At 39.4% G+C, this 23,807-nt stretch overlaps 1 protein-coding gene across 1 annotated transcript in view; it reads left to right on the top strand.

Moving 5' to 3' along the window:
• Window positions 1-23,807, top strand: part of LOC137320655 (centromere-associated protein E-like) — a 125,051-nt gene that overhangs the window by 100,342 nt on the left and 902 nt on the right. The window contains exons 39-45 of the mRNA XM_067982333.1: window positions 9,577-9,792; window positions 14,300-14,521; window positions 15,119-15,316; window positions 17,143-17,255; window positions 17,337-17,434; window positions 19,577-19,742; window positions 20,879-21,234. Of these exons, the coding sequence (XP_067838434.1) occupies window positions 9,577-9,792; window positions 14,300-14,521; window positions 15,119-15,316; window positions 17,143-17,255; window positions 17,337-17,434; window positions 19,577-19,742; window positions 20,879-21,234 (1,369 nt within the window). The remainder of the gene's footprint in view (window positions 1-9,576; window positions 9,793-14,299; window positions 14,522-15,118; window positions 15,317-17,142; window positions 17,256-17,336; window positions 17,435-19,576; window positions 19,743-20,878; window positions 21,235-23,807) is intronic.

Genomic DNA, 23,807 nt, shown 5'->3' with positions numbered 1-23,807 from the left:
TACCTAGACTGTACCCAAACCATCTCTTTAAATGCAGCCCATTGTTTGGTTGCAGTATTACCTGCCAATCTTTGATTCCAATTTACCCAGACTATATTAGGATAGTTGAAGTCCCCCATTATCACTACTCTATAGTTCCTGCACCTCTCTGTAACTTCCCTGCAAATTTGCTCCTCTATATCCTTCCGACTAATTGGTGGCCTATAGAATACACCCAGTAGTGTAATGGCGCCTCTATTGCTTCTTAATTCTAAACAAATAGATTCTGTCCTTGACCCCTGAAGGACATATTCTCTCGTGCTCTCGCACTGAAATATTCTCAATCTATACTGCCCCATCCCCCTTTTTCTTTCCTGAACACCGTATATCCAGGAATATTTAGTACCCAATCCTACCCTTTTTTGAGCCAGGTCTCTGTTATTGCCACTACAATCATATTCCCATGTGGCATTTGCGCCTGCAGCTCACCAAACTTATTTACCACGCTTCGTGCGTTTACACACATGCACTTTAAACCTATCTTCGACCTTCTCGTATTCTCTCTTAGTAATCAAGAATAGTCAGCACGGATTTCAGAAGGGAAAGTCATGCTTGACCAACCTTATTGAATTCTTTGAAGTAACAGAAAGGGTAGATAAGAGTAATGCAGTAAATGTAATAATATTTGGATTATCAATAGACCTTCGTTATGCATTGTAGACTCGTGGCTGAGGTCAGAGCATGTGGAGTCAGCGGACAGGTAGCAGAATGGTTAGCAAGCTGGCTACAAAACAGAAAAGAGAGAGTAGGGGTTAAGGGTAGCTACCCAGACTGGGAAAAGGTGGGAAGTGGTGTTCCACAGGGATCGGTGTTGGGATCACTCTTGTTCACAATTTACATTAATGATTTGGATTCGGGAATCTGAAGTACAATTCCAAAATTTGCGGACGACGCTAAATTGGGGGGCTGTAATTAATACAAAGGAAGAATGCGTCAAAATGCAAGAGGACATAATAAACTTGCAGAATGGGTGTGTAATTGGCAAATGAATTTGAATATAGTTAAGTGTGGGGTAGTGCATTCTGGTAGGAAGACTAAGGAGGCCACGTACTGCTCGGATAATCTAAACTGGATAGAGGAGTAAAAGGATTTAGGTGTACAGATACACATTACTAAGAGGTGACACAGGTTAATAAGGCCATAAAAAAGTCAAATCAGGCAGTAGAGTTCATTTCTAGAGGGATAGAATTGAAAAGAAAAGAAGTTATGTTAAACTTATATAGAATTTTGGTTAGACCACATTTGGAGTATTGTGCACAGTTCTGGTCTCATATTATGGAAAGGATGTAGAGGCATTGGAGAGGGTGCGCAAAAGATTCACCAGAACTGAGAGGATATCCTTATCAGGAAAGGCTGAACAGGCTTGGGGCTCTTTTCTCTAGAAAAGAGAAGGCTGAGGGGTGACCTGATAGAGGTCTTCAAGATTATGAAAGGGTTTGATGGGGTAGACATAGAGAAAATATTTGCACTTGTAGGGGAGTCCAAAACTAGAGGTCATAAATATAAAATAGATGCTAATGAATCCAATAGGGAATTCAGGAGAAACTTCTTTGCCCAAAGAGCGGTAAGAATGTGGAACATGCTACCACAAGGAGTAGTTGGGGCAAATAACATAGATGTGTTTAAGGGGAAGCTGGATAAGTACATGGAGAAAGGAATAGAAGGCTTTCCTGATAGGGATAGATGAAGTCGGGAGCAAGGAGGCTCATGGGGAGCATAGATCAGTTAGGCCAAATGACCTGTTTCTGTGCTGTAGCTGCGATGTTACTTGATGTATTAGTGTCAATATTGAAAGTCAAATGAATAAATTTCCTGTTTTCATTTACTAGCAAAGTTCCCCTTGTGTATCTTGGCTGTAAATTGCTGGATTGCGGAAATCTGTTAAGCATAGCCATTGGAGCAACGTCTTTTTTTATTCAGTTATAGTTTCTGATATTTGAAAATAATTGTGTAAGATAGATGAGTAACAATGCAAGTATCTAGGACAGACCCATCATTCAGCTGGTAGAAAGCACCAGAGCACAGAGCTCCAACCGAAGGCACTTTCTCAGAAGTTGAGAATCGTGATCTTCCTTAATCTTCAGCTGCATAAATGCCCCACCCATATATTATTTTTTTTAAATTATTGTAATTGTGTCAGCTTTTGGTGTCCAGCTTCTCATTCTGCTGATTTTCAAATTAGAATCTTCAAATATTCCAGCATGAAAACAAGCCATTTGGCACATTCAAGTCTGCACTGGCGTTTATCTCCACAAATCAGAATTCTAATCCTACTTACCATACGCTTTAGTTTTCACAAGAGACTTCTGAATTTGCCTTCAAGAATTTTTGGACTCAGCTTCAACAAATCGTGGGGGAAAAATTCCACATTCTAAATAATTTGTATTTTTTTTAACATCCCCTTTAATTATTTTTTGGATTATTTTGTGAACCATTGATACCTGACATTTTGCAGATCCCATAATTGAACTTTAGGTGGAATCAAGTTTGCCATTCAAATCTAAAACTAATTTGTATGAACAAGATAATCTAGGTTTGGTGCCTGATAGTAGTCAGATCAGCAGCTGAGGTTCTACATTTGGCCTTGATACCCTTGGGCTACAGAGAAGAAAAATTGGCCAGGATTATTCCTCCTGATAGTTATCCAGCCGCCACTACTGGAAAGTATGTACCTTGGCTGAAAATAGGATCTGGCTTGGTCATGTTGCCTCCTGCAGCCAAATAACCAGCGTACACATGAATAACGGCCACTTGCATAAGGTGCTGGAAGGCAGCCAGTGCCTCTGGAATCATACCGTCCATGTAATCAAGGGAGGGAAGAGGAGAAAAATTGGTGAGGGGGAGAAAAGGAGCATAATGCAGTAGTTAAAAGTAACGATACAAGTGTGGTGTGTGTCGTCCCGTCGCCCCACAACATATGGATGTGTATACACTAAGTTTGTGACAAAGTCTTGTATTTTGTTCCAAAAGAAGGTGCAGGGATGGACAGTGAGGTTATAATGTCTTGTACTTGTATCTGGAGCTTAACGCTGAAGGGTTCAATTTTGAGAATATACTTGACTAAACTTGGAGGTCATGGCTCACTCTTGATCCTATTTGAATTACTTTAACCAGTGCGGGTTTCCTGGATTTTAACTTTCGTGGTCTACATAAGATTTTGTTTGGAATGGTTTGTTTTCCTGGGCTAGAGTGGACATGCAGTGCAAATGGGTCAGTGCGGCCCTGGATTATCTGCTTAACCATTGCCTTGTATAACCAATTGTAAACAATTTTACAACACCAAGTTATAGTCCAGCAATTTTATTTTAAATTCACAAGCTTTCGGAGGCTTCCTCCTTCGTCAGGTGAACGATGTGAAAACGATTATTTTGTGAACCATTGATACCTGACATTTTGCAGATCCCATAATTGAACTTTAGGTGGAATCAAGTTTGCCATTCAAATCTAAAACTAATTTGTATGAACAAGATAATCTAGGTTTGGTGCCTGATAGTAGTCAGATCAGCAGCTGAGGTTCTACATTTGGCCTTGATACCCTTGGGCTACCCTTGGTGAGGGGGAGAAAAGGAGCATAATGCAGTAGTTAAAAGTAACTACTTTTAGGTGAACTTGATTCCACCTAAAGTTCAATTATGGGATCTGCAAAATGTCAGGTATCAATGTTTCACAAAATAATCGTTTTCACATCGTTCACCTGACGAAGGAGGAAGCCTCCGAAAGCTTGTGAATTTAAAATAAAATTGCTGGACTATAACTTGGTGTTGTAAAATTGTTTACAATTGTCAACCCCAGTCCATCACCGGCATCTCCACATCTTGTATAACCAAGGAAGGAATTATCAAAGACAGTTTAATGACCGCTATTGTGAATCTTCTGAAAAGCTATTAAAATTAGCCCACATAGATGCTGTTTTTTTTTTATCAGTCATAACTTGAGCAGGCAAGCAACAGGTTACCGGCTCCAGATTTGGGTTAAGAGCTCAAACACTGGAAATGATGCAAATCATTTAATTACCAACTTGGGTGAATAGGGCACAATTTCAAAATTTGCAGATGACACAAAACTTGGAAGGGTAGTAAACAGTGAGGAGGATAGTGATAGACTTCAAGAGGATATAGACAGGCTGGTTACATGGGCGGACATTTAGTGCCGAAAAATGTGAAGTGATACATTTCGGTAGGAAGAATGAGCAGAGGCAACATAAACTATGGGGCATAACTCTAAAAGGGGTACAGGAACAGAGAGACCTGGGGGTATATGTGCACAAATCGTTGAAGGTGGCAGGACAGGTTGAGAAAGTGGTTTAAAAAGCATACGGGATCCTGGGCTTTATAAATAGAGGCATTGGGTACAAAAGTATGGAAGTCATGATGAACCTTTATAAAACACTGGTTCGGCCACAACTGGAGTATTGTCCAGTTCTGGGCACCGCACTTTAGGAAAGATGTGAAGGACTTGGAGAGGGTGCAGAAGAGATTTAATAGAATGATTCCAGGGATGAGGGGCTTTAGTTACGTGGATGGACTGGAGAGGTGGGATTGTTCTCCTTGGAACACAAAAGGTTGTGAAGAGATTTGATAGAGGTATTCAAAATCATGAAGGGTCTAGACAGAGTAGATAGAGATAAACTGTTCCCATTGGCGGAAGGGTCAAGAACCAGAGGACATAGATTAAAGGTGATTGGCAAAAGAATCAAAGGTGACATGAGGAAAAACTTTTTTACACAGCGAGTGGTTAGGATTTGGAATGCACTGCCCGAGGGGGTGGTGGAGGCAGATTCAATTATGACCTTCAAAAGGGAACTGGATAAGTACTTGAAAGGAAAAAATTTGCAGGGCTACAGGGATAGAGCAGAGGAATGAGACTAGTTGGATTGCGCTTGCATAGAGCCTGCGTGGACTTGATGGGCCAAATGGCCTCCTTCAATATTCAATTGAAGAAAAAGTATCCAAACAAACTGATCTTCGTGTTTGATGCAAGCAATGAAGCATGCATTACTTTGAATGCATTTGATTTATTAAAAAAAGATTTATTTTTTTTTGTTCGGTCTACCTTATTATCTGGACCAACCATGCCCCACTATTAATGGAATAAGCTAATTTCTTTTTAAATTAATATAATTTCCAGTGGGCACTGAGCAACATGCAAGAGCAATCCATAGTGATATGCGAAGTGCTGGCAGTCCCCTTTGTAGAATGAATATGAAATTAGGTGCTCGGAGGAGTACAGTATATTTCAAGGATGCTTTATAAATTGTGCTGGTGTTGACTATTCAACTGGAGCTATCTACTCCAATCCCATTTCCCTGGCCTTTCTCTGTATCTTGTTATGTTCAATACTTAACCAATTCCCTTTTTAAATAATAATTCTTGGTCTCAATGGCCATTTTTGGTAAATCATTCCATCCTCTAATCATGCTCTGAGGAAAAAATCTCTTAGCTCCCCCTTCATAGTGATTGACTTGATGCTCCCATATAATTTGCCAATCAGTGGAAACAATCTTTTGCTATTTACCCCTTTTTAAACCCTTTCATAATTTTGAAAATCTCCTTGATCCTTCCTGAACCTTCTCTGTTCCAATGGGGGGAAAAAATCAGAACTTTTCAAACTTCATCTCATTCCTGGTAATGTTCCAATAAATCTTCGCTGTACAAAATGCAAAAAGACATCAATGAACTTGCAGAATGGGAATGTAATTGGCAAATGAATTCCAGTATAGATAATTGTGAGGTGGTGCATTTTGGTAGGAAGAATGAGGCCACATACTCCTTCCAAAACATCTAAATGGAGTAGAGGAACAAAGGGATCTGGGGGTACAGATACACAAATTACTAATAACAGCAGCACAGGTTAATAAGACCATTTTTTAAAAAGCTAACAAAGCACTGGGGTTCTTTTCTAGAGGGATAGAATTGAAGAACAGAGAAGTTATGTTAAACCTATATAGAGCCTTGGTTCGATCACAGTGTACTGGTCTCCATATTATAAAAAGGATATCGAGGCAATGGAAAAGGTGCAACAAAGATTTACAAGGATGATACCAGAACTGAGAGGTTATACTTATCAGGAACGATTGAACAGGCTGCAGGTCTTTTCTCTAGAAAAGAGAAGACTGAGGGGTGACCTGATAGAGGTCTTTAAGATTATGAAAGGATTTGATAGGATCGACATAGAGAAGATGCTTCCACTTGTGGGGGAGTCCAAAATTAGGCCATAAATATGAGTCACTAATAAATCCTATAGGGAATTAGGAGAGAGTGGTTAGAATGTGGAACTTGCTACCACAAGGAGTAGTTGAGACGCATAGCACAGATACATTTAAGGGGAAGTCAGATAAACACATGAGGGAGAAAGGAATCAAAGGTTATGCTAATACGGTTAAATGAAGAGGGGTGGGAGGAGGCTCGTGTGGAGCATAAATACTGGCATCGACCAGTTGGGCTGAATGGCCTGTTTCTGTCATGTACATAAGAACATAAGAAATAGGAGCAGGAGTAGGCCAATCGGCCCCACGAGCCTGCTCCGCCATTCAATAAGATCATGGCTGATCTGATCCTAACCTCAAATCTAAATTCATGTCCAATTTCCTGCCCGCTCCCCGTAACCCCTAATTCCCTTTACTTCTAGAAAACTGTCTATTTCTGTTTTAAATTTATTGAATGATGTAGCTTCCTGGGGCAGCAAATTCCAAAGACCTACTACCCTCTGAGTGAAGAAGTTTCTCCTCATCTCAGTTTTGAAAGAGCAGCCCCTTATTCTAAGATTATGCCCCCTAGTTCTAGTTTCACCCATTCTTGGGAACATCCTTACCGCATCCACCCGATCAAGCCCCTTCACAATCTTATGTTTCAGTAAGATCGCCTCTCATTCTTCTGAACTCCAATGAGTAGAGTCCCAATCTACTCAACCTCTCCTCATATGTCCACCCCCCTCATCCCCAGGATTAACCGAGTGAACCTTCTTTGTACTGCCTCGAGAGCAAGTATGTCTTTTCTTAAGTATGGACACCAAAACTGTATGCAGTATTCCAGGTGTGGTCTCACCAATACCTTTATATAACTGCAGCAATACCTCCCTGTTTTTATATTCTATCCCCCTAGCAATAAAAGCCAACATTCCGTTGACCTTCTTGATCACCTGCATACTAACTTTTTGATTTTCTTGCACTAGGACCCCCAGATCCCTTTGTACTGCAGTACTTTCCAGTTTCTCGCCATTAAGATAATAACTTGCTCTCTGATTTTTCCTGCCAAAGTGCATAACCTCACATTTTCCAATATTGTATTGCATCTGCTAAATCTCCGCCCACTCACCCAGCCTATCTATATCCCCTTGTAGGTTTTTTATGTCCTCCTCACTCTCTACTTTCCCTCCCATCTTTGTATCATCTGCAAACTTTGATATGTTACACTCGGTCCCCTCCTCCAAATCGTTAATATAGATTGTAAAGAGTTGGGGACCCAGCACCGACCCCTGCGGAACACCACTGGCTACTGGTTGCCAGTCCGAGAATGAACCATTTATCCCAACTCTCTGCTTCCTGTTAGATAACCAATCCTCGACCCATGCCAGAATATTACCCCCAATCCAGTGATTCTTTATCTTGAGCAATAATCTTTTATGTGGCACCTTGTCGAATGCCTTCTGGAAGTCTAAATACACTACGTCCACTGGTTCCCCTTTATCCACCCTGTACGTTATGTCCTCAAAGAACTCAAGCAAATTTGTCAGACATGACTTCCCCTTCGTAAAGCCATGCTGACTTTGTCCTATTAAATTATGTTTATCCAAATGTTCCGCTACTGTCTCCTTAATAATGGACTCCAAAATTTTACCCACCACAGATGTTAGGCTAACTGGTCTATAATTTCCAGCCTTCTGCCTACTACCCTTTTTAAATAACGGTGTTACATTAGCAGTTTTCCAATCTGCCGGGACCTTTGCCGAGTCCAGAGAATTTTGGAAAATTATTACCAAAGCATCCACAATCCCTACTGCCACTTCCCTCAAGACCCTGGGATGTAAGCCATCAGGTCCAGGGGATTTATCCGCCTCGAGTCCCATTAATTTACTGAGTACCAGTACGTTCTATATAATTCCATGCCTCCAGTATTTCTTATGAGAGCGCATCCAGTTCTACATGCAGTATTCTGTGGCCTAACCAATGTCTTCTACAAATTCAACATCACTTCCTTGTTTTTTTTTCAGTAGCCCATGTATAAAACCCAGAACCTAATTTGCCTTTTTAATGGCCTTTTCCGGCTGCACTTCCATCTTTGATCTTTGTATCTGCACCTCTAGATCTCTCATCGCTTCTCCACTCTTAGGAAATATATCAGATATTAAGATCCTTTCACTTTTTTCCTAAAGTGTAATATTTCATATTTCTCCACATTAGACTATCTGCCACCTATCTGCCCACTCTGCTAATCTGTATTGCTGAAATCTCTTGCATTTTCCCTCCAGTTGCCATGCCCCATAATTTGATAGTCAGCAAACTATCATTCCTTTTGTGCATATGCCCATGTTTGCATAAATTGGAAAATAAAGTTTCCATTGCCGATCCCTGCAGCACACCCATATCCGACAATCTGACGAAACATCCATTTGCCCCTATTTGTTATCTATCCCTCACCCATCCCTATTGTTAATGATGTGTGTAATTCCAGATGTAATTGTTGATTTTTCTGATCCTCAGCAAAGTTTTGCAGCTTTTTTTTAAAATGTTGAGTGGACAAGGGTCTTTAAAGTTATGTTTTTGTGGTGTTTTCCAGTTTTATTTTTAGCATCAGAAACTGGGAGAAAAATGGGGAAAAATTAAGCGACCAAAAGTGGGTAAATTTGGGGGAAAAAAAATCAATTTTTTGAACATCACTAAACATCAACAAAACAAGAGAGAGACTGACTAGGTACAGTTAAGCTAAATGGCAGCAATTACTTACACAGTTCATACTCACTACTTTTATGGTGCTCAATAACAGTTTCATTAAGTTTCCATCATCAGAAAATACAATTAAGCTATTTTAGCGGTAAATACATTTTATAATATTTTGTGAATGGACCGTGCGCTGCACAATGCATGATATTGATTGTTGAAATGTTGCATTTAAAGTAGCACATTAACAGCATGGTATTGTGAATCACAAATTTTTTAGTATATGCTGTAAACTGTATGTTATCATTATATGCGGCATATCCATTTTGTTAATAACATCACCGTCTCTTTGTGCATCCTAAAACTACACAAGCCATTCACATGCATCTCCAGTCTTTTTAAGAAAATAATAGGGAATTTTCTTCTTTTTCTTCTGGATTTGAGGATTTTTTTAAACCAATTCACCACCCAAAAAACAGGAATTTGTCAGTGAAAATTAGTAAAGGATCATGTTAAAGGTACCTGCAAGTGGATAATGTATCTATTATATTGAGGTAAAATCTCATTGATTCAGACACTAACCAGTAGCTATTTTGATAGTCTAAAGTTGCTTCAAGTAGTGGATGACTTTTTCATGTATGTTGAATGTTGCTCTTGCTCAGAATACCCATCAGACTTTGTCTGAATTGAAGCCAAAATACCAAAACTTTCTAACCAGCGCTCAGAATGGATTACATTCCAAGACGAAATCTCGAAAGGATCTTATGGAAAGAATTTCAGACAAGTCCTGCGCAGATGTTTTGAAGGCAATTGAAGACATCAAGCATGAAAATCAAACGCTAAATCAAGAGGCTGAGCTTCAACAGAAGACACTACTGGTACATTTTTTTACTTTGTTAGATATAGCATGAGTATATTTATGAAGTTCCCATGTTCAACTTTGACTTGTTATATTTATAGAAATCTTAATTTATTTCCAAAAGTTTTCTATATTGGAATCTGCTGTAGTGTTTCCATGGATCTATTTCAGTGACTTGATGCCCTATTTTAAATTACTACAAATTCTTGCACTTTGCTTTTGATTCATATTCAACATCTGCTCAACATGAAAGTTGTGAATCAATACCATAAGGATAAGAGAATTAAAATGATGTGGCTCCAAATTATATACCCAAATTTTAGTTTTGTGAATGTTGCCTAAAAGAAGATCCATTTCCCACTGCTTAGCCTTTGCAAGTTCAGGTCTGCATTTAGGTCATAGTTGGAGGGTAAAGCACCAAAGCAATACTTAATAGAAACATTGAGATTAACTTTTCATTTGTTATTCTCAACACATCATTGGAGTTGAGCTGGCCTTGCCAATATTTTGGCAAAACCATACTGTTACAAATTTATAGATATTCTCTCTGGTTCAACCTCAGGCTCCAATGAACAGACAAGCACCTTTGCTGCCCAGTATTTAGTTAAATGATAGTGCAACCATGTAGTTTTCTGGAAGGTGGATTTTAAGAAGCCAATTTGTAAATGAGAAAAAATGGCTAATGTTACATCAAATATATAAGTGAACAGGATAGTTTTTACATGATTCAGTCAATTCCCTACTGCTACTGATATCCTGAAACAAAAATGATTAACTGTACGCCTATTAGGGACTAAATCCACTCACAAATTAGCAGTCCCTGTACTAACTGGCACTAACATTTTCTCTTACAGGCAGTATCTGGTCATATCTCAGCCTGGTATGGCTGTCTCCCTCTGCCTAAATAAAGTGCAAAATCTCTGTTCCTCATACGTGATTTTTCCAGAGTCAGTCAGACACACACACTCAGATGTTGACTTCTAACTGCTCCCTGAACCTTGTCAAGGATTGGTATGTTGAGCTGCCAATCTAACTTATACCCATGAATGAGGACGCCCTCCCCCCCCCCCCCCCTCCCACACACACACACACACTTTTTTTGATGTAGGGACTCATGACAATTACACACTTTTAAGCTAAGTCCCCTGCTGGGCACATCGAATGAAAACCATTTTTGTATCAAGGGTACTAACTGCTTTGGGCTGAGGCCAGTGACTTCCCATTCTCTTAAAACTTGTGATATGTGCAAGAGTACACAACATACGAACAGTGACGGACAGGAAAAGACCTTCTGGTGCATCCCATCTGTTCCACACAATTGTGATGATACCTTGTGTATCACAATATATACACTCCCCACCCCACCCAAAACCATGAGATCTCCTAGAAGTGAAAAACCAGATTTTAAAAACTCAGGCCAATTTGGTGGCGTGTGTGTGGGGGGAGGGGGGGAATCTGAGAAATTCCTCTGACCTCTTAAGCGATCAAAACTAGATCAGTTTTGATGGCTTTTTGGTCTGGTACTCTACCTAATTGTCCTAATCAACATTCTAGATGGCTTGTGTACCCCTGGAAGTTAACTTTTTGTAAACTGAATCTAACTTCAGAGCACAATTGTATTTTAAACCAAAATTCCTTCCAAGCCAAATTGATAAGTTTTGATGTTATACACAGGAATTACTTTCCTTTAAAAGATTTTTGGCATAGTCAGTGATGTATAAAACACCAGCACAAATTTGTATACCAGTTTGTTCTTTGCCACCTAGGAAAACATTCCTCCACTTCACCATGTCAATTAAGACAGCAGTTCAGTTAGGTTTTTACTGGGTGCCATCAAAACCCTTTTGCTTTCTTCCTTAATTTATCTACTGTTTTCTGTAGAAAAGTTTTAGTACAGAAAAAGATTTTTTTTCCTTATTTTGGTGCACTGCTCTGAACTACACTAGACCGGGGCTTGCTCAGTGACAATTACAACAAGTTGCATTTATATACTGCCTTAAAGGTACTTCCCATGGCATTACAGATGTGTAATAGGGAAAACAATGGATGCTGATCCAAAGAATTAGATGCTAGAAGTGGCCAAAAATTTGATCAAAGAGGAGCATCTTGGAGTAGAGTAGTGGAGCTTTAGGGAGGGATTTAAAGTGTGAGGCCTCGACGGCTGAAGGGCTGTCGCCATTGGTGGGGGAGTTGCATAAAAGGCCTGAGAGATGGGAAAGGGTGAGGCTATGGAGAGATTTAAACATGAGGTGAGTATTTTAAATTAAACATAGTGGGAATGGGAGTCAACGTAGGTCAGTGAGGAAAGGGATGATGAACAGGCATGACTTGGTGCAGGATAGAATATGGGCAGCAGAGTTTTGGATGAGTTGAACTTTATGGAGGGTAGAGGAGAGAAGCCAGCCAGGAAAACATTGGAATATTTGAGTCTGGAGGTGACATAAACAAATGTACAGAGGTGGAGTTGGGAAATGTTATGGTAGTGAAGTAGGTGGTATTTGTGATGGAGAGGATATGGGGCCAAAAGCTCAACTCAAGGTTGAATAGAAATCTGAAGTTGCATACAGTCTAGTTCACCTTAAGACAGTGGCTGGGATAGGGGTTAAAGTCAATGGTAAGGGTGTGGAGTTTGTGTTGGGGGCTGACTTCAATCTTCCCAATGTTTAACTGGAGGAAATTATAGCTCATCCAAAGCTGGTTTTCTGCTAACAGTTTGGTGCAAAGGCAGTGGAGGGGCCGAGAGAGATGGTGGGGAGATAGAGCTGGATGTCATCAGCAAATTGGTGGAAGTTGGCCCCATGTTTGTGGATAATGTTGCCTTTTTTTAATTCGTTCATGGGATGTGGGTGTTGCTGGCGAGGCCAGCGTTTATTGCCCATCCCTCATTGCTCTTGAGAAGGTGGTGGTGAGCTGACGCCTTAAACCGCTGCAGTCCGTGTGGTGAAGGTTCTCCCACAGTGCTGTTAGGAAGGGAGTTCCAGGATTTTGATCCAGCGACGATGAAGGAACGGTGATATATTTCCAAGTTGGGATGGTGTGTGACTTGGAGGGGAACGTGCAGGTGGTGTTGTTCCCATGTGCCTGCTGCCCTTGTCCTTCTAGGTGGTAGAGGTTGCAGATTTGGGAGGTGCTGTCGAAGAAGCCTTGACGAGTTGCTGCAGTGCATCCTGTAGATGGTACACACTGCAGCCACTGTGCGCCGGTGGTGAAGGGAGTGGATGTTTAGGTTGGTGGATGGGGTGCCAATCAAGCGGGCTGCTTTGTCCTGGATGGTGTTGAGCTTCTTGTGTTGTTGGAGCTGCACTCATCCAGGCAAGTGGAGAGTATTCCATCACACTCCTGACTTGTGCCTTGTAGATGGTGGAAAGGCTTTGGGGCAGCACAGAGATGAAGAGGAGGTCCGAGGAAGGATCCTTGGGGGATTCCCGAGGAAACTGCGCAGCATGGGAAGATAAGGTATTGCTGGATCGGGTATGCAAGAGTGAAACCCAGCAAGTGCAATCCCACTGGGCTAGACGGTGGAGGAGAGTCGTTGGAGGAGGATGGTGTGGTTCACTGTGTTGAAGGCTGTAGAGTTGTTGAGGATGACATATAATGCATTGCTATCACTGAGAATGTAATTTCTGACTATGGTTGAGTCCATTTTGGTGGTGGAAATCTGATTAGAGCGATGCAAACGGAGTTGTAGGAGAGACTGGCATAGATCTGGGAGGCAACATGTTCAGATACTTTGTCCTTGCAAACTACTACCCATCTCCAATCTTTCCTCTCCAGAAGAGTTACGGGTGATTTTTTTTTTTGAATATAGAGCTTTTTGATGCAGAACATCGTGTAGTTCCACTTTTAAAGGCATGCTTCAGATATCAAGACCTGTATCATTTATCAATGCACTGTACTGGTCATGGGTGGACCATGACCTACCATGTCAGCATGGTAGAACATTATCCACCTATGATCACTAGATGTCGAAGGCTTGGTGTGCAGCAGGTTTTTAAAGTGTCATTTGGACATGATTGTCTACAGTGCTTAGCCATCAAGCATGATTCCTTTTATTATACTTTATTTGCCTCACTTTTCCAGCATGTATCCAGCAGGACGGACTGAAAAGAATATCAATTTTATGTAGTATATTAGGCAAAGAGGAATAATAAAGATCACTCGTGTCCCATTTCAGTTGAAGGTTTGAAGTCTGTCTGCCATCCCTGTGTTGCTGCCCTCTATTGCATAATAATCGGCAGTGCAATTCCATTAGACCAGTGTAAATTTGTATGCTATTATGGAATTCATAGAATATTGTCAGTTTTGCAGGGACCATATCTACACAATTTCTTCCACACTATACAAGTCCAATAGTACGTAGAGGACAAACCACATTCAAAGAATGAGGTCGTCCATAAGAAAGCTATGTATTTCAACTTTAGATCCACATTTTATTTAGTTTATTAATGAGAAATAGTTTCTTGTATTGCTGCACAGTATACTACGCTACTAGAAATTGTTCATTTTGCCCTCCTGTTTCCTGATAGAATGAAGCCAAGTTTTATGAGTCGATACGGATTGGATATGAAAAGTACATCAGGAATTCTTGCGATGAACTGGCTAATGAGAAGAAAAAGAATGAGGAGCTGCTCTTACAGATTGAAGCGCTCAGACAGCGTTCATTCAACGAAAATGGCTGTGATCCGTTATTAGCTGTGGAGAACCAGAAGCTGAACAGAAAACTGAAGACAGATGAGCAATTGCTACAGGTATTTAAACAGCATTAATGCTCCATACTGAATTGCTTTTATAGGTTAGAGGAAATAATCACTGAAAAAGATTTGAAAACTGTATTGGGAAAATAACCCATCATTGTGATCATCTCTGAGTTTCTCAAATTATCTTGTTACGGTTCATTCATTGGAATGTGAACATGTAACTATCTTTATCCAGTTCCTATTTTATAAATTTGGGACAGCAGCAATAATACTGTGGCAAAGTGCACTCTGATATGCTGATAAATAACATCGCGTGATTGCTGTATTACTTCAATGTATAATCTGTGCACAGCTCCAATCTGACCTCTGAACAACAATGAGATCAGAGCGCATTCGGCAGTAAACCCAGAAGTAAGTTGTTTTTAAAGCCTATTGAGGAGCCACTTGTTATCTTCACTATTGCAGTTAGAGCCCTTTAACATTCACAAGTAGTCATTACATTTCAGAGTGACCCTTGTGTAGAAGTGTACAATATATTGACAGTGTCTCTACATTTGCATATTGGGACAGAAATGCACTGATCTTGAAATATAGTGCTGCTAAGTAACTTGGGTATGGTATATTTATATCACAACTTTACAATTTCAGAAAATGAGAATAAAAATTCATGAGCTGGAAATGGCACTGGCAGCAAGTCAAGAAACCTACAAACAGCAAGATGATAAAGTCACAGCACTGCAGACAGAGTTAAGATCCAAGACTTTAGAGAACAAACTTGATCTTCAGACAAAATTGTTGAAGGACAGCCAGATTAAAAATCTTGAAGAAACATTGGAACAGCTTAAGGTGTGGGGCTAGATATTGAGCTTATTGTGTGTGAACTGCAAAAATTTGTGCACTACTAACACCAGAAATACTTTTGTTAAATATTTGAGAACTTAAAAGGAGTTGTGTTCCCATAACTTTTTTTAGGGAATACATTCAGAACAACAAAGATCAAATTTCTCCAACCAGCAAACTAGATGCCTACGCTTGAATAATTTTTGCAGGGCTAAAGATGAGGTGGTGACAAAATGAAACTGTTTAATGACTCACAATACATAGCTTAAAAACTAGTTGCACTGTCGCAGCCTGAATTGATAGATGCAATGTTTGTTCAGCTTTCTATGGGGAAAATTTGCTTGTGAGGAATCAAGCCATGCACTCAAAACAAGTGTGCTGTGATTGTTCCAATTATGTGTATGAATGGCAGCAGCATTCAAACTTAGTTGGCAGTTATTTAAATCCACAAAGCCCCATAAAGTGTTTTGGGGGCATTTATTAGTCTGAAGTGAGTTAGTCTGAAATTTTCAAGGAACTTGGGTCAGCCCAGGTAGCTCCTGTAGTTGGTAGGATAATAGGAAAACAGCTATGTATCTGTAAAAGTTAATTACAAAATTAATTTAGAGATGGCAAAGCATTATTTTTCCTATTTGAGGAGTCAGCATAGTCTGGCATCTACTGTAGATCTTTCTTATTTAAAATCTTGAATGTACTTCCAGTCTATAAAACCTTCTTATCACTTTGTTAACATGTTTTGTCAACTTTTTCCATTATAGGTTCCTAGGTCCACATTTATGTAAACTTGTCACCTTTTAGTTGCACAACCTGGTGGTGCTATATTATTTTCTCACACATCACTCAATTTTTAAAGACATTTTCAATTGCCATTTTCTCAGCAACTGAAACATGAACAATCCAAAATAAGAGTTTAAAAAAATTCAAAAATACATATTTCACAATAACACGATTAAGTTTATCCATTGAATTATCTTTTTTGTGTCTTTTAGTTTGAGCTCATTTTTCCAAAAAAACTCATTATTTGAACTACAAAACCCAGGTGATACTCAGTGTGTTTGAAGTTAGAAAATATAAATATTCTAATTACTAACCGCTATTAGGTGTACACATACGGTGACAGAGATGCACGTTGTGTCTTTTCTCATCTTAATTGGAGTTTTTCCAAATAAACAAATGAGTTGAATTCTGAAAGCTAACAAAATTCCAAAACCTAGCCCCAACTAGTGCACTTTTGCATACAATTTTGCTGTGTATTCTCAGCTTTGAAAGGCTAAGAGAAAAACGTGCAGTTTTACCCCAGCTGAATAATTGATTTGTTGAGGTGCTGTCGGGTAATTCTGATGTAGCACATCGTTGGAAATGAAGACTGATTCCTGGACATAAAAAGTTATACCACCAGATTTGGGGGGGGGGGGGGGGGGGGAGTAGGATGTTAGTCAAAACTTTCCTAAGGGCCCTGGGAGATTTTTTTTTGAAGGCATTCATTTTTGGTTTTAAGCATAAGGCTCTTTCTGAAGTCAACAAGGCGGCTTGAGGGTGCTTTCTGATTCTGTCCCCTACTGGTGGTAATTTCAAATTATCTTAGGTTCTAAAATTTACAGAACACATTGTTCTTCAGGATTTGGGAATTATGTTAGCACATGTGACTCACAACAAAAATCACAAAACTGAAATCTGAAGGCAAGTGGTTTGTTGAGAAACAAAACCTGATTGAAAAGGACTGCATGTTCCAGAGTGCTATGAAATTTTTTTGTGTAGGTATATAATGCCTGAATTATCCTGCAGCAGGAAGTATTCACCAGAATATTTTTTGCATTTTTGTGCTATCACAGGCTAAGGTGGACTTAGGAAGTCGGCCTTTCAAAGAGGAGACAACTGAGCTGAAAAATCGGTTGTTTGTATTGGAGATGGAGAAGGTTAAAGAGAGCAAACATCTTGAAAATCAGTAAGGATAGCTGTCTATTTTGTTTAATGTTGACTATTTTCATTTAGACTATTGTAAGTAAAGTGAATTATTTATTTGCAGAATTTGTTCTCTAAAAGCCAGCTTAGAACATAAAGAGGAGTTGCTGAGACAAATGAAGGAAAAACTTCGAAGAAACCAACAAGAACAGGATACCACAAGTTAGTATCTTTTTAATTCATTTCTAAAAAACAAGAGACAAAATTGTCTAACATTGTGCATTCAAATAGTTTGAGATTTTGCTATTGTACACAAATTCAGAATGTAGATTTCAAAATATATCCTAATTCATTTGACCATCAAATTCTGGAAATACATAAATGATTTTGGTCTCTGGTATAGGGGGCATAATGTCAAAATTTACAGGTGACACAAAAACACAGGGGGGCTTTGTGTCTTCAAGGCAGGCAGGGCAATAGATATCAGATGAACTTTCATGAGAAGTTTTGATGCATTTGGGAGGGAAGAATATGAGGATATATGTACACTAACTGGTAACATTTTGAAAAGAATAAAGAACAGACACTTAAAGGGGTTCAAATGCATAAATCTTTCAAATGTGGAGGACAAGTTGATATAGCTGTTATTTTTTAAAAACCAAAAGATCCTAGATTTTATAAGTGGTGTCTACACGCCAAACCTATACACATCATCTTAGGCTACAGTTAGAATATCATATTTTAGGTGTCCTATTTAGGATGACAAGGCCACGGAGAGAGTATAGAACAGGCTTGCTAAGGTGATACTAGGCTTGAAAGGCTTCAGTTATAAGGAGAGACTAACGAAATTAGTCACTTTTTTAATGGAAAAAAGGAGGTTAAGAGACAATCTGATAAAGGTGTTCAAAAGAGGAATTTTGATGAGGTAAATGGGGAAAAATTTAGTTACTGTGAGTCAGTAACTAAAGGGCATAAATTTAAGATCATTTAGCGAAAGATCAAACGGAGTGATTAGGAGAAATATTTTTTATGCCGAAAGTTAAGACATGGAGTGCCCTACCAGAAAGGGTGACGTAAGCAGAACACAATAGTTTTTAAAAGGGAAGTGAATAAGTAAAATAAAATTAAACAGGCACACAGAGAACAGGGGACTGGGTCAGAGAGCTGGCACAGGTGTGATGGGCCAAATGGCTGCCTCCGTCTGCTGTAAAATTACTTTTCGAATAACCAGTTATGGCAAGTGTTTTCCTGAATATGTGAAAAAGGAACTTGGGGATATGTACAATGAATAGTGAGTATGTCGTCCCTAAAGTTTCATGTAAACTTACTCTTTTTTTTTAAAAAAAAAGTAATCAGATAAGTAGCCAGGGTTTGTCTTCATTTTGTTTTGAAAAATACCTTTTAAAAAGTGCATATTTATTACTCCAAGGTAAAAGCTCTAACTGGCACTCTTTGTGTGTCCTTCCCCCTCCCCCGGTAACCATAGCTGCCCCATGTACCAGCCCCTTGATGTAATTGTTTCATTGCTTCCCTCTTGTTCTTGCTGCCCAAATAGAGGCACAACCATTAGAACTTAGACCTGATGCTGCCCAAATTGGTGCTGGAATACACAGCTCACAGCATTTCAGAGATGCTGACATTGCAGATTTGATTCATGCAATCTCCAGACCTGATTTTTGGGTAAAATATAACACTGAGACACTTTGGGTATGTTTTTTTCTCAAATTCAGGAAAGCATCAGTTTCTACCAATCAAAACCAAAAATAATTGTTAATTTATTAGTGGATGTCAGTTTAAAAACTGATTTATTAAAGGCCCCTACTCATCTGGGACCTTGAAGGCCTTTTGGAAATCCAAATAAACATACATCATTGGGAGTTCCATGATACATTTATAACATCCTCAAATTCATCAAGGAAGTTTGCGAAATAGAATCCTTCCCTTTTCTGTCATGTGGTTGTTTATTAGGGCCTTAGCTGTGTAAATATGTCTAGACAACAGTTTGCTTCCTTTTCAGCATAAAACCTTGGGTATGTCCATCAAAGATTACGGATTGAATAGGGTAGTACCATGTATTGCTTTTGGGAGGGCAGGGCCTCTTTGTTTTCCCCCTGCCCCTTCCCCTTCCCAGGAATATTGGAGTTTGCTATGTGTAGTGGCCACGTACTCTGCCTCCTTGTCAAGGGTTTCAAGTTGTCACTGGCTGATTAGCTGTATAGTTGCTGTGTTTCTACATGCTTTTGTTAATGGCTTTCTAACGTAGTCAGATCTTATTTTTTAAAGACGAAATGTTATAGTTAGTAAATTTTTGGATAGCATTGTGTTTAGGATATCCTACTGATATTTCATTAATATTTTTATCAGTTATGGTTGAACATAAAGATGAGACCCGTTCTGCCGATGCATCTCTCTCATGCAGTGCTGGAAGCGGTATAGTTCAGAATGCACTGCTGCTTGTTTTAAATTCAGAGAAAGCTAAACTTAATCGAGATCTAAATCAGCTCAAGAAGGAAAATGCACGTCTTACAAGGTAATCTTTTATATTCAAATATGCCGCCTTTATTCTGTTGGCTATTTAAAATAAAACACTGGCTTCATAGTGCGTACATGCTTTTTGGGTAGTTCTTGCTAGCATCCAAGAGCCATAGCTTAAAAATGGTACAAGTAGTTTCTCAGGGCGGCTGTACTCACTGAAACATCGATTGCACCTCGTGATCCTTTCATATCCACATTCCTCAAGTGCACTCTTTTTTTTCAACAATCATTGATGTTAGTCACTGCTTTTCCTTGTTTGATATTTGTCTTAACACTACATCACTCATTCTTTCTTAGCTGTTTTATTCTTACAATCCTCGTGAATTAGCCCATCAATCACTGGGACTGGGAGGAAAATCACTAGGAACGTGGTCCCTTTTGACATTTGCATGTTTCATGACTTTCCGTACATCCTGCACTTTCATTCTTCTGTTAACAGCATTTTTTCACTGCATTGTGTTTTGGGGGGGAGGGAGACTGGTTTTTCGCTACCTGTATCCATTTTAAAATCTAGGCCTCCCAAATTTCTATACTAACCCAATCATCTGAGCTGCATGGGGTGGTAGTGCGCAATTTCCTGATTTTCACAGAGCACCAAAATGGAAAATCTGCCCTTTGATGTTCAGTTAAAATGCAGCACTCTGTTCTGACCAAATGAGCAGACTGCTCTCTGTTTAGAACGGGGGAAAGAGCAGCTGTACTGTCTTGATAGGGGAAAAGATTATACAGCTGTACTGTCTTGATAGGAATTTGATTCGAATGTAATATAAACCCAGATTTTAAGATTTTTCTCCTTGAATATCAAACAACTTGAGCATATGCTGTTCTCTGTATTGTCCTTTTTTGAAGTTGTGACTTGTGCTACTTTGTAAACTATGCTATAGCATGTAATACAGAAAAATGTGCTTTTTGTGATCTTCAGACTTTTTGCTTTAGAATGTGCTAAATTGCAGAGCGGTAATTATTTAATGCAAGTTTCCCATCTTGCAGTTAAAATATGCAACTTTTAAAAAATTTTCTTGTTATAATCTTATTGCGATCCTGAGAGGAAATTACCTGGAAAAGCTTCCCCTCTCAAATAAAATTAAAGCTCTACTTGGTGTCGGACAATGATATCTCAATTCCTTTTAGAACTGTGACTGAACTAAAATATGAAAATAATAAGCTTAAAGAGAAGGTACGAGTGCCATCAGCACATCGACTGGAGTATGAAAACGTTCAACACACTTTGACTCTGAGTCCACAAGAGAGCCTCACTTCCCTATCACAGAGAGAACATGCACCAGTGCCACAAAAAGTTGAGATTTCGACAGAATTATTTCCTCCTGAATGCAAAACTGCTGTCACTCAAGATTCAACTTCACTTGCTTCAGGAAAGATGCTACCCGTTGATTCTTCTAAATTGTCATCCTTTGGTATGGAATCGCATCTGTGGCCACTCCCTCGCACCAAAATTTTTGATAACTCCCAGCTAGGTTTCTTAGCAGGTAAGTGCATTCAGCATTTGTGTGATTGAAATAGATCTGCAAGAGTTCAAATTAAACCATTAATGAAAAGAGAAAATGTGTTTATATATTGACTGATCTTCTAATGGTTAGAGCACTTGTAGTAAAAACTTATGCACTTTGTAGTTTACTATGGGGAGATGCTGAGCTTGTTCCTTTTGCTGTATAGTGAATCTGTCTCTTGCTCTTCCCTTTCTGACACCCCCACTGCAAAAGAAAAACCCTACTTGGAATGCTTCTATTGGATGAATAACAGTTAATTGCCCACATGTGCCATGAGCCAACTTCCCAAATAACTTATAAGCAGTGTTGGCTACTTGAAGTAAAAGTAAATCATTCTTTGAGGTACAGGTTGCCAGTGTCAGCATTCAGCTGTAAAAGGGAGGTAATTCTAGATCACCTGTAAAAGGGAGGTAATTTTACAGAGTGATACTTACCATTGAACACATTCCTATGAAGGAGTAAGGACGGGCATCTAAAGCTAGAGTTCCCTGGACGACTAAAGAAATTGAAATTCAAATGAAATGAAATGAAATGAAAGGAGGCTTGCGGTAAATGTCAGGTTCATTAGACAGTAGAAAATTAAACAGAATACAGAAAGTGCAGAGGAGAACTGAAAAATGAAATGAGGGGAAAAGATTAGCAGGGAACCCAAAAGTCTTTTGTAATCATATAAAGAGTAAAAGGATAGTCAAAGGAAGGGTAGGGCCAATTAGGGACCAAAAAGGAAATCATCTCTGGGAGACAGAGGATGTGGCTAAGGTACTAAATGAGTACTTTGCATCTGTATTCACAAAAGAAAAGGACGCTGTTAATGTCACAGTAAAGGAGAAGGGGGCAGAGAAACTGGATAGGATAAAAATAGAGGTGATACTTAAAGGGTTGGTAACGCTCAAAGTAGAAAAGTCACCCAGTCCGGATGGGATGCGTCCTAGGTTGCTGATAGTAAGGGTGGAAACATTGGAGACTCTGGCACCACTCCCTTTTCCAAGAAGGATTGAAAGACTGTGGCCAGAGGACTGGAAGGTCACAAATGTTACACCCCTGTTCAAAAAAGGGGGAGAGGGATAAATCTGCTTCCGTCTCCCTTTAATTACAGGCCGGTCAGTCTAATGTCGGTGGTGGGGAAATTTCCAAAGACCATAATATGGAACAAAATTAATTGTCACTGGGAAAAACATGGGTTAATAAGTGACAGCCAATATGGATTTGTTAAAGGCAAATAGTGTCTGACGAACTTGATTGAGTTCCTCGATGAAATAAGAGGATTGATGTGTCTGTGGACTTTCAAAAGGCGTTTGATAATAGACTGGTTAACCAAATTGAAGCCCATGGGATTAAAGGGGCAGTGGTAGCGTGGATACAAAAGCCATTCTAAGTGACCGAAAGCAGAGCATAGTAGTGAATGGTTGCTTGTTTTTCAGATTCGAGGGAAGTGTACTGTGGTGTTCCCCCAAAGGGTCAGCATAGGATCACTGCTCTTTGATATATATTAATGACCTGGACTTGGGTATAGGCGGCATTATTTCAAAGTTTGCAGGTGACGCAAAACTTGGAAATGTAGTAAACAGTGAGGAGGATAGTAACAGACCTCAGGAGGACATACAAACTGGTGAAATGGACAGACACACAGCAGGTGAAATTTGATTGTGAAGTGATGCATTTTGGAAGGAAGAATGTGGAGAAGCAATATAAACTAAATGGAAAAATTTTGAATGGTGTGCAGCAACACAGACCTGGGGGTTCACATACACACACCTTTTGAAGGTGGCAGGACAAGTCAATAAGACTGTTAGTCAAGTATCAATATGCTTTTTTATGTAAATAGGCATAGAATACAAAAGCAAGAAAGCTATACTAAACCTTTTATTAAAATACTGGTTAGGCTCCAGCTGGAGGATTGTGTCCAATTCTGGGCATCACACTTTAGGAAGGATGTCAAGACCTTGGAATGAGTGCAGAGGTGATGTAATAGAATGGTACCAGGGATGAGGGACTTCAGTTATGTGGAGTGGGATTGTTCTCCTTAGAGCAGGGAAGATAATAGGGAGATTTAATAGAGGTGTTCAAAATTATGACGGGATTTGATAGAGTAAATAAGGAGAAACTGTTTCTACTGGTAGGAGGGTCGATAACCAGAGGTCACAAATTTAAGGTGATTGGCAAAAGAACCAGAAGCAAGATGAGAATTGTTTTTACGCAGTGAGTTATGACCTGGAATACATTGCCTGAAAGGGAGACGGAAGCAGATTCAATAATAACTTTCAAAAGAGAATTGGATATATACTTGAAAAAGATGAATTTGCAGGACCTCCACAAGTGAGATTACAGGCAAAAAGTATTAGCCAAAAGTATTCTATGACCTGTAAAAGGAAGGTAACTGCAGACAGCTACTTTCCTTTGTGTTACAGGTATTCTATGGTAACTACAGACAGGTTCTTACTACAGAACAGCTTTTTGGTCTTGTTTTGTTTTGCATTTTTATAACAGGAACTTTTCTTGGAAATAAGATGAATCATGGATATTCTTTGGGGAAGGGAGAGAAGGAGAAACAT

Source organism: Heptranchias perlo, chromosome 4 (assembly GCF_035084215.1).
Source record: "Heptranchias perlo isolate sHepPer1 chromosome 4, sHepPer1.hap1, whole genome shotgun sequence".
NCBI lineage: Eukaryota > Metazoa > Chordata > Chondrichthyes > Hexanchiformes > Hexanchidae > Heptranchias > Heptranchias perlo.
The sequence above is the reverse complement of the archived record's forward strand: the minus strand, read 5'-3'. Positions and strand labels throughout refer to the sequence as shown.